The sequence below is a fragment of the Peromyscus leucopus genome, chromosome 8b (genome assembly GCF_004664715.2).
Source record: "Peromyscus leucopus breed LL Stock chromosome 8b, UCI_PerLeu_2.1, whole genome shotgun sequence".
Classification (NCBI taxonomy): domain Eukaryota; kingdom Metazoa; phylum Chordata; class Mammalia; order Rodentia; family Cricetidae; genus Peromyscus; species Peromyscus leucopus.
Window position 1 is genome coordinate 59,561,109 of NC_051086.1, and position 13,922 is coordinate 59,575,030.

Sequence of the window (13,922 nt, forward strand, 5' to 3'; positions counted from 1 at the left end):
TTTTTCTTTTGACAGTTGGGTGTGCTGAGGAATGGACACAGGACCGGGGTTCTATTCTAAATATCTGAACAAAGTCTTCTTGGTGTAGTATGGGTGTTTATTGCATTATCCTCTGTTCTCTCCTCTATCTCTCTTTTTTTTTTTCTTTTATGTGCTCACAATTAAATGCAACAAACAAAACAGAACACCAAGGCCACTCGGTGGATTCCCAGGCTGCCCCGGCCGCCCTCCGCCAGCAGACAGACAGCTCTACACAGAGGTGCCAGCCCTTTGAATACCAAGATTTATCTACCAAAAAAACAAAACAAAACAAAACAAAAACTCGCCAGCATCGGCCACTTGCCCTCTACTGATTGAAAAGGCACAGCTCTGAAAATGCCAGTTTTATGTTTACAGAATGCTTCAAATCCATTTTCTGAGGGAAGTAAGGAAGAGGGCAAAGGAAGGGGCAGAGAGGGAGGAGGGAAATGGGAAATGGGAGAGGGGAAAGCAGGGACTGGAAGAGAAGAAAGAGTGAGAGATGGATTGAGCAAGAGGGGAAAGAGAAACAGAAAGCTCTCTGTTGGGGACGGCAAGGCTCTACATTATAGGCACCCAGCCAGAGCCAGCTCCTGCCCTCCCACAGGCTGGAGATGAAGGAGAGAGAGAGGACAAAAGCGTCCGGGTCCCTCACCCAGGACAGAAGGGCCGCTAAGCCTTCTTGCAGAAGAACACGGTGTCCTGCAATACTCTCCGCAGCCCGGGGTTACTGAGACAATGGCTAATGAGATTTGCCTTTGGCCAAGTGTGTCTAAATGGTTCCCTTAGAAAGGCATTTTTAAACAGCTTATAGGGCCCCAAATTCCCCCGTCTGCACAGAGTACTGGGAGCAGGGAGGCCTATGGGGGACCCAGCTCTTTCAGGGAGACAAAGGAGATGGACGAAAGCCAAATGCCAGATCCGCAGTGAGCCAGGGTGGCCCCAGGATGACGACAGCTTCACACAAACCCAGGGCTGAGTCCAAGGCATCTGAAGGGAGCCAGTGACCAGGCCACTGGCAGCTGCCAAACTTGGGTCCATCTAGCTTAGGGCAATCTTGTTAAGACTTGGGGCACAGTTACCCTGTGACAGGGGTGCCTCACTCCCTGTGACACCGCACCTAATTGTCAGCATTTGGTAAGGCCACTCTGGAGGAAAATCTCTGGTGTAGGGGCACGCCGGGCCTAGACCCAAGACACTCAGAGAACACGTTCCTTTTGCATTATATATTTTCACTCAAGTCAAGACAATAGGGAGGGCCCAAGTGACGGTCAGATCAAGTCTCTCTCTCCCTTCCCCAGGTGACGGTAACTGAGCCCGGGCATAGCTCAGAGATGCTCCTAGCACTTCTCTGTAAGCTACTTCACCAGCCTGGCATGGCATGGCAGCACGGAACTATGGTCCCAGCATCTGGGTGGCAGAAGCAAGTGGAATATTACTGCAAGTTTGAGGCCAGCCTGGTCTACATAGCAAGTTCCAGGCCAGCTAAAGCTACATAATGAGAGCCTGACTCAAAGCAAATCAATAAATTGATAAAGGTGTGTGCCCTTGTGTCTGTAATCTCAGCACTGGAAGGCTGAGGTAGCAAGGTTACTAGGAGTGCTAGGCCAGCCTGGGTTACATAGTGAATTCCAGTCCAGCCCAGGCTGTAGAGTGAGACTTTGTCTCAAAACAAAACAAGCAAGGGGCTGGAGAGATGGCTCAGTGGTTAAGAGCACTGGCTGTAATTGCAGTGAACCCGGATTTGACTCCCAGAACCCACACGGTGATTCCCAACCATATGCAACTCTGGTTCCATAGTCTGACACCTTCTTCTGGCCTCTGAAGGCACCAAGCACGTGTGTGATGCCCAGACATGCATACAGGCAAATACCCACAAATATACAATAAAACTTAAAAAAAAAAAAACTCCTAATAATAAGTTAAATACATATAAATGAAAGGTTAAATATACCACCTGCTTGAGATGCTAAGCTTCTAAATAGTGCTATGAGACAATTTATCCTATGGATAAATCCCTATAAAGTGTGATTTCTTCTTTTTTAATTTATTATTATTATGTTTTAAAAAATTTATTCATCCAGACTCACTGCTGTGTATGAGGAACAGGAATTCTCAAAAACTTGATGTCCCTATATTGCTAAAGCCATGTGACATTAATCTTCACCATCAACCTGACTGGGTTTGGAATGACCTGGGAGACAGGGACCACAGCTCTGGTGTATCTATGAGGGCGTTTCTATGGAGGGCAAACCGAAAGAGAAGACTCATTCTCCATCCCATGGGATATAGGACAGAATAAAGTGGAGAAGGCACACAAGTCAGCAGAGTGTCACCATCCCCTTCTCTGCCATCTGAACCATGGGGCTGTGAACTGAGAGGTTCAGCCACACCTTCCTCATCACACCTCTGAAGTTGAGACCCTGGGTAAACTTTCTTCCTTCAAGTTGTCTGTGAGGTACTGCGTCACAGTGATGAACCCCTAACACAGGTAAAGATGGGAAACCCATCGTCATCAGAAGAGGCTGCCACTGAAGGACAGCAAAGCCTAACCCTTAGGGAAGCCCTGGGTCTCAACCAGCCCACCAGTATGTCTTGTCTGTCGCCTCGAGAAAGGCCTCTAGTCACAAGCTAGGGAGCCCATGGATGGCCTTGAGGACTATGATGCTGGGGGAAGCCTCTTGTCCACCGAGCAGTCACAGAGAGACATGTCTCTTTTAAATAGAAAACTGAGTCACTTTTAGAGCGAGGAGACTGAATCCCATTGGTGGAAAAGTCCAAGCCCCACCCCATACATTTGTTTGTTTTTCCGGTGTGGGGATGGAACCAAAGCATGCACGAAAGACCCACTTGGCTATGGGAAGGAGGTGTTCATCTAGCGAAGGGAAGCATCTAGCTTGTGTCTGTGGTATTATTTATTTCTGGACAACACTGTAATGCATATCCAATGATCAATGCTCTGATGAAATGTCTTCAACTGAAAGATAGTATGAGTGCAACACATGCACGCACAAACACACACACACACACACACACACACACGCACACGCGCGCAACACACAGGCACGCACACACACACACAGGCACACACATGCACATACACACAGAGGCACACATACACACACATGCATGCACACACACAAACACACAGGCACACACACACACAGGCACACACACACACACCCACGCGCGCGCGCGCCCAAGTAATTTTTTTCTTTTCTTTGAGACAGGGTCTCTCTGTGTAGCTTTGGAGTCTTTCCTGGAACTCACTCTGTAGCCCAGGCTGGCCTCGAACTCACAGAAATCCACCTAGCTCTGCCTCCCGAGTGCTGGGATTAAAGGCATGTGCACCCACCACTGCCCAGCGGCCCAAGTGATTTTTAAAATTGTCTGCTTGGTTGGTTTGGTCCTATTGAAACAAAGTCTCCCTATATAGCTTAGACTAGCATGGTAGTGGCACTCTTACCTGCCTTTATCCCCCAGATACCAGGATTACAGGCTTGCATCACTGTGCTTTGGTTTAAAGATGTTGTTTCTCTGCTAAAAAGGAGGGCATGTATGCAGAAGCCCAGACGGGCAGGTCTCCATCCAGGCCACACAGAGTCCAGGCCTGGGATGCCTACCTTGGATTCCATACAGTCGGTTGAGACGCGACCGTCGGGCCTCATCGGTGTAGGGGACAGCGAGCCATGGCATCTCACTAAAGTACTGTTTGAAAGACTCCTCTGACCTACAGAAAGATGTGGAGAAAATTTCTTTATCCTGTGTGTATTTCTACTTGGTCCTTCTCGCTATCACCAAGTTGTACCAGTTCCTACAGGGTTGAGGTTCCTAACCTCAGGTTCCTAACCTAGCTCCATTCTGCTGTTCACCAAGAAGCAAATACTCCATCCACAAGGTGGATGGCAGCCAGACCACGCCCACATCCCCATGGCATCTCATCAATTATATCTATGTGCAATTCTTCATCCTCAGTGCAGACACATTTGATTTTTTTTTTTTAATTTTATTTTTTGGTTTTTTGAGACAGAGTTTCTCTGTGTAGCTTAGCACCTTTCCTGGAACTCGCTTTGGAGACCAGGCTGGCCTCGAACTCACAGAGACCCGCCTGCCTCTGCCTCCCGAGTGCTGGGATTAAAGGCATGCGTCACAACCGCCCAGCCACATTTGATTTTTAAAAGGTTCATTTTATTTGATGTGTGTGTGTACTTGTTTGTGTGTGTGTGTGTGTGTGTGTGTGTGTGTGTGTGTGTGTGTGTGCAGGGGCCCAAAATAGCCAGAAAGGGACATTGGAACTAGAGTTATAGGTGTTTGTGAGCTGCCCAATAGGATATGGGTGCTGGAATCTGAATTCCGGTCCGCTGATGGAGCAGAGAAAGTTCTTAACCACGAGCCATCTTTCCAGCCCTGACATATTTGACTTTTATAACAGGCCTGGACACACACCACAATTGTGCTCCCCGTGGATTTCTAGTTTGCACATGGGGCTGTGTGTGTACAGAACCATCAACTCGGAACCTATGACTGTACATATGAGAAATGACAGGGAAGGTAAATACACTGAAGTTATAGAAAGCACATTAGGGCTAGCTATGGCCATGGGCAATGACCAGGAAGGGCAAAAAGGAGCCTTCTGAGTAATGGAAATGTTCTGTATATTGACTACATGACAATAATGACATGGATAATCACGTGAGGCAAAGCTCATTGAACTATAAACCTAAAACAGATGTAATTTATTTGTTTAGAATTTGTGTTTTAATAAAGGAGATGCAGTTTAAAGCTTTAAATGTCTCCAGGCTTGTCTCCAGTCCCTTGCTCTGAGACTGGGAACTGTGGGGTGGAACCATGAGGCAATGAACAGCACAGGAAGTACAAGGTGGCATCTTGAGAGCCTCTGTGACCAGGACTTTAGGAAGCAGAAACTCCTGGTATCTGTCTGGTCTTGGTTGGGGGTTCTGAGCTGAAGACTGCTGATTGATGAATGGAATGGCCGGAAGCAGAAACAACCGAGACCAAAGGACGAGGCTCTGGGACAAAACTCCACACCCTCACTTGTGTGATTTCTTTTCTTTCTCTCTTTCTATCTTTCTCTCTTTCTTCCTTCTTTCCTTCCTTCCTTCCTTTCATTCTTGCTTGCTTTCCTTCCTTCCTTCCTTTTCTTTCTTTCTTTTTTTTTTTTATGTACATCGGCCTTTTGCCTGCACGTGTGTCTATGTGAGGATATCGGATCCCCTGGAACTGGAGTTACTGACAGTTGTGAGCGGCCATGTAGGCGCTGGGAACTGAACCCGGGTTCTCCGAAAGAATCGCCATTACTCTTAACCACTGAGCCATCTCTTCAGCCCCTTTCTTGCTTTCTTCTGGTTTGTCTAGACAGGGTCTCTCTGTGTAGCCCTGGTTGTCCTGAAATGCGCTTTGTAGACCAGGCTGGACTCAGATTCAGAGATCCGCCTGCCTTTGCCTCCCAGAGTGCTGGGATTAAAGTCGTGTACCACCACTGCCCAGCTTGTGTGATTTCTTATCCATGTGCATTACAGGAGTCTTAGACAGAGTTCGTGACCAGATTGAAGAAAATGAATACACATCCAAGCAAAACCATCAGCACTGTGCTAGCCTCCAGCTCGCTTCCACCCTCCACCCTCGATTTCCCCTTCACAATCTCGAGAGCCGAACCAAAACTGCATCTTGATTTCAGCTGACCACCACCTGGACTGAAATGGGCCTCTGTGTTTGCAGTGAGGTTTACCTCTGTTAATATCCCAGATCTGTCTTCCCCAGCCCTTCTCTGTGGGCTACACTGAGGAAGAAATATGAGGCGAAAGAAACGGGTCTAGGCCATCATTGGGAGAGCAGTGGCGCTCACACTTCCGGGGTACACAGTACCTGTCTGCGCTGACGAAGATGATCTCAAACTTCTGGCCTGCTTCCTTGATCTTCCGGTAGGATTCCACCAGCACTCGGGTGAGGCTTCGGCAGGGTGGACACTGAAAGACAAGACCCCGTGCCGTGTTACGAGCCTTCTCTACCTCCAGCCACGGGCCACGGGAGGCCAGGCGAGAAGGGGAGGGCAGGGACCACAAAGTCCAGTTTATACAGGAGATAAGTAAGCTTGCACGCCTTCATGGCAATCAGTAGGCAGAGACTCGGCCCAGCCTAGGCAGTGTGCAGCAGGTAGCAGTGAGATACCTCCCTGTAGGGAGCCTGAGAAACGGCTGTGGAGAGGTTGTTTTCTTTTTTCTTTTCTAAGATTTATTTATTTATTATGTGTACAGTGTTTGGCCTGCATGGATGCCTGCAGGCCATAACAAGGCACCAGATCTCTTTATATAGATGGTTGGGAGCCACCGTGTGGTTGCTGGGAATTGAACTCAGGACCTCGGGAAGAACAGCCCGTGCTCTTCACCTCTGAGCCATCTCTCCGGCCCGAGAGGTCGTTTTCTTGCTGTTACCATCATTCATAGCATGAGCATTTACTGTCATCAATGAGCAAAGAAAGGCACAGCCTGGGCACTTCTGCCAGAGTCCCCCACCCCGGGAAGCCAAGCTCTCAGGCACAGCAGTGATAGTCCTGCTTCCTTCAGTCCAGACCAAGGAGAGACCAAACACTCACCCAGTGTGCAGAGAAATAGACTCCCACGTGAGACCCCTCCAGGCTGCTGCTCTCCAGTGACTGCCCGTTATTTCTAAGCAAGGGCCCTGCAACGACCTCCCGGAAGGGCTTAGGTCCCCAGGGGAATTCCAGACCTGGAACAGGGCAACAGATTGCGAGAATGTCAAGGCTCTTTGCGATGGCCTGGGATCCGGGAGTCCTCAGAACTGTAGGTACAACTTTGTCACCAGGTAGTAGTTATGAGCCCAGCCGCAGGATCTGCAGCTAAGGCAGAAACAAAAGAACTCAGGCTAGCAAGAGGGTTCCGTGGCTAAGGGTGTCTGGAGCCAGGTCTCACAGCTCAATCCCTGGGATGTGTAAAGGAAGGAGTGGACAGCCTCTGATGGAACCTACATGTATGCTGGGGCATGTGTGTGCCAACAAATACACACAACATACACAAAACAAGTTTTTAGAAAATGTAATTTAAAAAAAACCAAAGAACTCATCCATGGCACAGCCTCATTACCACCTAGGCAGAGGTTCCCACACCTGGAGGATGAGAAGGCCCCTCTCCAGAGGGCTCTCTCCGGATGCAGAAGCAAGGTTAAAGATGAACAAGCAGAGGAGAGAGAAGACCAGAGCAGACCTCCTAGGTAACTGACAGACGGCTGGGTCTCTAGTACCTGCATCGGATACTACCCTACCCAGACAGCCATTTAATCCCATCCTGCTAGCCTCACGGTTCCCAACCCAGAATGCATACTGGAACCCACTGTGGGATTTTCAAGTCTGATGCTTCTGGGCCCCGGAGATCCTAAAGCAACAACAGGCCTGTGCTGGGGCCTAGGGAACCAAGCGAAGATTGAAATGTAATAAAAATGGAAATCTCCAAAGCCCAGATGGTCAGCATTCTGCCGATACTCAGGCTCCCAGCAGGAAGAGGAACTAACATGTTCCCAGCTCAACACATTATTCTCTCACAGGGTGGTCCATGGCCCACTGCCTCAATATCGCCTGAGGGGTCAGGGATGAGAGTCCAGATAAAAATACAGGTGTCCAAGCCCACCCAGAAGCCAGAGGATACAAAACACTATGGAGACAGTGGCTAGGCTGCCTATACCGTTAACAATCTCGGTCGTTGGTGAGGTGTGAGTTCACAATGTCCTGACTTACAAAGGGCAATCCTTCTACATAGGATATCCCCCTCCACCCTCCACCCTCCTTCCTCTCTCAAGTCTCACAAAACAGCTCTGACCAGCATGGACCTCACTATGTAGACCAAGGTGGCCTCAATTGACAGAGTGCCATCACATACATGCGTCTACCTCCCAAGTGCTGGGATTAAAGGCATGTCCCACCACACTGGCCTTGCTATCCTTTTTTTTTTTTTTTTTGAGAGTAGCTCAGGATGGCTTTGAATGCAGAACCTTCTGAGCCTCCAGAATATTGGGGCTTCAGGTATACACTACTCTATATCCAGGTGTGTGCGTGTGTGTGTGTGTGTGTGTGTGTGTCTGTGTATGTGTTTTTTTTTTTTTTTTTTTTTTAATTGTAACCAGGGAAGAATCCTCCAGCTGGGTCAGTAAGCAAGGCAGCAGAGATATGGCAACTTGTTTTCCAGCAGTGTGAGGGGGAAAGCGCAGACCTTGGCCAGACCCCGAGTAGGTGGTCCAGGCAGACTTCCAGTACACAGCAGCTAGCAGGTCAGTATGAGCAAGGCCATCGGGAACTGGGACATAAACTGCAGCAGGCCAGGCAGTGCACTCACCCGAGGCCAAGAGAACAACCCAGAGATGAACACTTCGCTGGGTGACACGGTGGCACCATCTGAACCCCCAAATCTGAGATCCAAACTTTTTTTTTTTTCAAGACAAGTTTCTTTCTGTGTGGCCCTGGCTGTCCTGGAGCTCACTCTATAGACCAGGCTAGCCTCAAAATCACATGAGATCCGCCTGCCTCTGCCTCCTGAGCACTCAAGAGGCTGAGACAGGAAAAGGGCACAGATTCAGAGCAGCCTGGACTATGTAGCAAGTTTCAAGGTAGCCTGGGCAAACAGGGAATTCCTGACTCAAATAAACAAACAAACAAACAAATAAATATATAAAAAATCTTGCTGGTCATGGTGGCGCATGCCTTTAATTCCGGCACTCACAGACCTCTGTGAGTTCAAGGTCAGCCTGGTCTACAAAGGGAGTTCCAGGATAGCCAGGGCTGTTACACAGAGAAACCCTGTCTCAAAAAAACAAAACAAAACAAGAAACCCAATCAATAAAAACAAAAAGTTTTAGATTTGGAGGTTAAGTACAGTCAGTTGGTAACATATATACAAATATCCCCAAATCTGAAAAACTCCAAACTCTGAAGTCTTTCTGTTCTCATCCCAACTGAGGACAGAGTCTAGGAATACCTGCCTCAGGTACTCCCCAGGAGTGATTCAATTCTACCCCACCAGCCCACGGGTCTCAAATCCAAATGTACATGAGAACTCACTGGGTAGGGCCACTGAGATTGCTGAGCAGGTAAGGGTGCCGGCTGCACACTCAAGGACCTTTTGGATAAAGGATGCTCTCTGGTTTATTTACATGTATCTATCTGTGTCTACTGTGCGTGTGGAAGGTCAGTGGACAGCTTGTAGAGGCTGGTTCTAGGAATGGAACTCAGGTTGTCAGGCTGGCAGCAAGTGCCTTTACCCACTAAGCCTTCCGCCCCCCCTCTGTGTATACTTCTTGTTTTTGTGGAGACAGGGTGTCGCTGTGTATACCTGGCTAGTCGGGAACTTGCTTGTGTAGGCCAGGCTGGGCTTGAACTCACAGAAACCTACCTGCCTCTGCCTCCCGAGTGCTGGGATTAAAGGTGCGCATCGCCACGCCCAGCTACTCTATATTCTAGAAGAGGGCTCCCCGCTGCACACATGCACATCGCAGACTCTCATTGCTAAGGCAGCTGCTGTCCCTGAAGCAGCACTGGAGATCAGTATTTGGGTCCTTGCTGCCTTTCAACAGTCTCTCCAGCCCTCGAAGCTCAACATTCCTTCCCAGATCCCATCTGCTTTGGCCCAAGAATTAATGCCCCCTGGAGGGACATTCTGAGCCTTTAAAAATCTTAACCACAACCTGGAGAATACAGTAATTTCATCAAGAAATTCTCTAGCCATGTAAACCTACTTACAATACTTCATTAGTATTGCTGTCGGGGGTGGGGGGGTGGGGAGATGGGGTGGGGGTTGGAAAGTCAGGCACACCCAACTTACCTTCTGGGTCATCTCGGATCACCAGAAGCCCATTCCTGCACACGACCTTTCCTGTCGTAGCATCTAGGAATATGAGCGACGGAATGTTGGAGATTCGGTATTTGTTCCAAAGTTTGAGCTATAAAAGGAAAAGTATGATAAGGTGGTGAAACCCAAACGAAATTAATTGCAGAGTTCTTTCAAGTCCCTCAGCCCCAGGTAGAGATGAGTGGAAAAGCTTTAGAAACGAAAAACAATACGGGAATAACTGGTTCAAATCAGAGCTGCCGGGCAACAGGGATGGTTAAATTATAACTCCACGTGCCCCTATGGTCTTGTAGGTGTGGAGGACCCTGAGGCCTAGAAAGGTTCATGCTGTGACAGAGGTGGTTGACAGAGGGACCTTTAGTTTCTTACCAGTCCCCAGGGAACACCTGAAAGTCACAAGAAAGAACTGCCATCTTTGGAGAACAATGGGACCTCTACTTCCCAGGTGACTTGGGAAAGAAGGGCCTCCACCCAGCAGCAGCCAGTCACCCAGCAAGGAGAAGGGGACAGGCTTTCTAACAAGAAGAAGTCGTTAAAATGTGCTGCTCTCTACACTTGTCCAGGCCTGTGATTGGAATAGCATCTTTGCTATATATGTGTGCCATCTGTCTTGCTGAACGCAGGCAAAAAAACCTGCCCCAACCCTCAGCCCTCGGTGCCACTCCAAACAGCCTCCAGTCTGCTGGCAGATGTTGACGTTGGCAGGGAGAACTATTAGGTCTAAGAAGAAGGATGCTGAGAACCTGGGAACATCCAAGTCCTGGCAGAAGCCAGATTTTCCCAGGCTCTATTGCTTGTTCATGGCCATGGGGCGAAGACTCTCTCGGTGGGCCTGCTGCGTTCTCGGAAGCGTAACCACCAAGTCATCCTAGCACCAAAACCACGAAGGGAACTGTTAGGTTAGCTATGTAGCTCCAAACGGAAAGAAGCAAAAGACAGATGCTCGAGGGTTGTAGGACTCCCTTCTGGGGGACCTGGGAGTCCAGGCAGGGAGGCTTAGCCACTGGCCAAACAGTGCAGGGATATGTGGAAGGGTAATAGACCCCAGAAGGGGAAGGAGCATGTGGCTGGGGCTCTGATGGTATTTCATGCAATTCCAGGCAGAGTATCTGCCAAGAAACTGGAGGCTTCTCAGTTTATAGAGACACAAGGCTTGGCGGAAGGCTTGTTAGATCCTGCTTCAAACTGGGTGGCCATGCTTGATTGCTTACCAGCCCCACATTTCCAGTGGGCTCACAAAACAGCCTCTTAACAAGAGTGGCTGTGCGCGGCTGTGCACAGCTTCAGGACCACCACTGCATCATTCCACAGAAGCCTGATGCTGGGCTCAGATCAAGCATCTGTTTACCGTGAATTGTTTTAAGATCAGGCCTCACCACGTCTGTAGCTGAGGTTGACAGTGTTAGCTATGAACCTCAGGCCACCCTTGAACTCTGATCCTCCTGCACCGGTCCTAGCCTTTGATGAAACCTTTTTCCCCCCCGCTTTTTGAGACATGGTTCCTCCGTGTCGCCCTGGCTGTCCTGGAACTCACTCTATAGACCAGGCTGGCCTGGAATTCTGAGATCTGCCTGCCCCTGCCTCTTGAGTGGCACCCAGCATATTCATGAAACACGTCAGAGGTCTGACAACAAACAAGACATTCCACTGAAATTAATAACTTAAATTTGTAGTGCCAGAGTCCAACCAGGTTACTTAAAGGTGTCTAAGGCAGGGGGAGGGTTGTGCACTGGAGAGATAGCTCAGCATTTAAGAGTACTTGCTCCACAATCATGAGGACTGGAGTTCAGATCCCAGCACCCATGTAACAACCCATGTAACAAGCCTGTCATCCTTATACAAATGCCTGTAACCCTAGTTCCAACAGGAGCAGATAGGAGGATCACTGGGGCGTGCTGGTTTCCAGCCTAGCTGGGCAAGTAGAGGTTGTGTGGGACTTGCAGACAAGAAGAGCATGAAGAAGAAAGGGAGGAGTCTCAGAATCTCAAGCAGACGTGGAAAGAAGCAAGATGAATGTGCCATGCTGAAAGAAGGTACTGCCATGTGGCAGAGGTTAGAAAAGAACTATGGGTTCATTTAAGTTATAAGAGCCAGTTAGTTACAAGCCTAAGCTAGCAGCCAAGCATTTATAATTAACAAATCATCTCTATGTGGTTATTTGGGAACTGGCTGGCAGGACAGGAAAGCCCGCCTACAGCTATCTTATACTCACTGATGTTAGCACACACATAGCTAGTAATATATTGTCAGCTCATATACAGTTAATGACAAATCAGGTTTTTTTTTGTTTTTAGCCATTCTGATTCACTATCAGCTGTAAACTGAATGCACTAATGTAAGTCTTAAAACAAGAGATGAGAAAGAAAAGCAGATGAATTACTGCCTGTAGAGTTTTGCTTCATGGTGAAAAAGACAATAAGTAAGAATAGAAATGGAGCAATAACTCAGACACTTGTAGGGACTAGAAAGAACTTCAAAAGTGCAATGGTGCTTAAAGAATGCACATAGACACTATAAATATAACATAAATACACTATACAATACAACACAAGCACACATTTATGATGAATGACATGGGGACACAGACTGTTTGCTTGTTTGTTTGTTTGCTTGTTTGCTTTTTCGAGACAGGGTCTCTCTGTGTAGCTTTGCACCTTTCCTGGAACTCACTCTGTAGCCCAGGCTGACCTCAAACTCACAGAGATCCACCTCTGCCTCCCGTGCTGGGATTAAAGGGGGATTATATAAAAAAAAGAAAAGAAACTAACAATGATAGCAAAAAGGAAGAGCGACTTCAGTGTCCAGGCAGCCTGGGCTCTAGATTCTTGTTAGAGATGCTGCCTCTGCTAGAGGACAAGGACTCAATGCAGACTGTTCTGCCCCAGGTCAGTACAGATAGTTTTTCTCGAAGGATCTACCATGGGAAAGTAAGAACTCCAATAGCCCTTGTCTGCCCTCCTACCCAGAGGGGAGTGCTCCTTCCTCCTTGGGTCTCAGGAGGGTAGCAGCTCATGGCTCCAATTTCCAACGATTGTTGGATCTCTGCTTCCAAGTACCAGTCCACTGGCTTAGGGGAAACATTTGTTGCTTCTATGCTTATAAGGGACACTGAAAAGTTCATCCTTTTATAGTCTAACCCATCATGGTCTAATTTTATGATGGTGATTTATTTAGGAACTTATTCATCAGCGAGCTCTGTCTGTGACTGGGCACAGACTTTCTCAGGCTGTAGATCAAGGTTACTTGGCTCAGAAACAGTGCGGGAGGCCCAGAAACAATCATTCCGACCTTTTTTTCTTTAATATTTAAATATTTATTTATATGTATATGAGGGTTTTTTTTTGTTTTGTTTTGCTTGCATTTATGCCTGTGCACAACATATGTGCCTGATTCTCCTTGGAGAAGAGGGTGCCAGATCCCTAGGAACTGGACTTCCAGAATGTAATGTGCCTCCATGAGGGTGCTGGGAATCAAACCCGGCTCCTCTGGAAGAGCAGGCAATGCTCTTAATTGCTGAGCCATCTCTCCAGCTGTTCTTTCCCCTTTTTAAAATGTCCCCATATATGTACATATCTGTGTTTTCTTTTGCTCATAGATGTCTGAAGATAGATGCCTACTGGAGTACAGGTTCTCTCTATTTTAAACTCAACTAGAAGGAACCTCTTAACAATGTTTCTTAGCATCAAATACTATTAATCTTAATACTGAACCAAAAGTGTCAGGTTGGACGGCAGTATGCTGAGATTATCACATGAATGATATAAAACTTTGCGTAAAATATTCACTTTTAAGTCATAAAGGTTTCCAGAGGCCTCTAAAAACAGACTTCTTAACCACTGGAGGGAGGTCACACATACATTTCCGTTGTAGAAAAATGTACAGATAAACTGGAGGTGTTGGCACACACCGTTAATCCTAGCATTTGGGAGGCAGAGGCAGGCAGATCTCTGAGTCCGAGGCCAGCCTGGTCTACAGTGTGAGTTCCAGGACATCCAGGCTACACAGAGAAACCTTGTCTCAAGAGAGAGAGAG

General features: G+C 47.9%; 1 protein-coding gene across 1 annotated transcript in view; it reads right to left on the minus strand.

Moving 5' to 3' along the window:
- Nxn (nucleoredoxin) overlaps positions 1-13,922 on the minus strand; it is a 142,124-nt gene that overhangs the window by 11,708 nt on the left and 116,494 nt on the right. The window contains exons 2-5 of the mRNA XM_028866786.2: positions 9,864-9,981; positions 6,632-6,765; positions 5,905-6,005; positions 3,642-3,748 (exon numbers count right to left, since the gene is read on the minus strand). Of these exons, the coding sequence (XP_028722619.1) occupies positions 3,642-3,748; positions 5,905-6,005; positions 6,632-6,765; positions 9,864-9,981 (460 nt within the window). The remainder of the gene's footprint in view (positions 1-3,641; positions 3,749-5,904; positions 6,006-6,631; positions 6,766-9,863; positions 9,982-13,922) is intronic.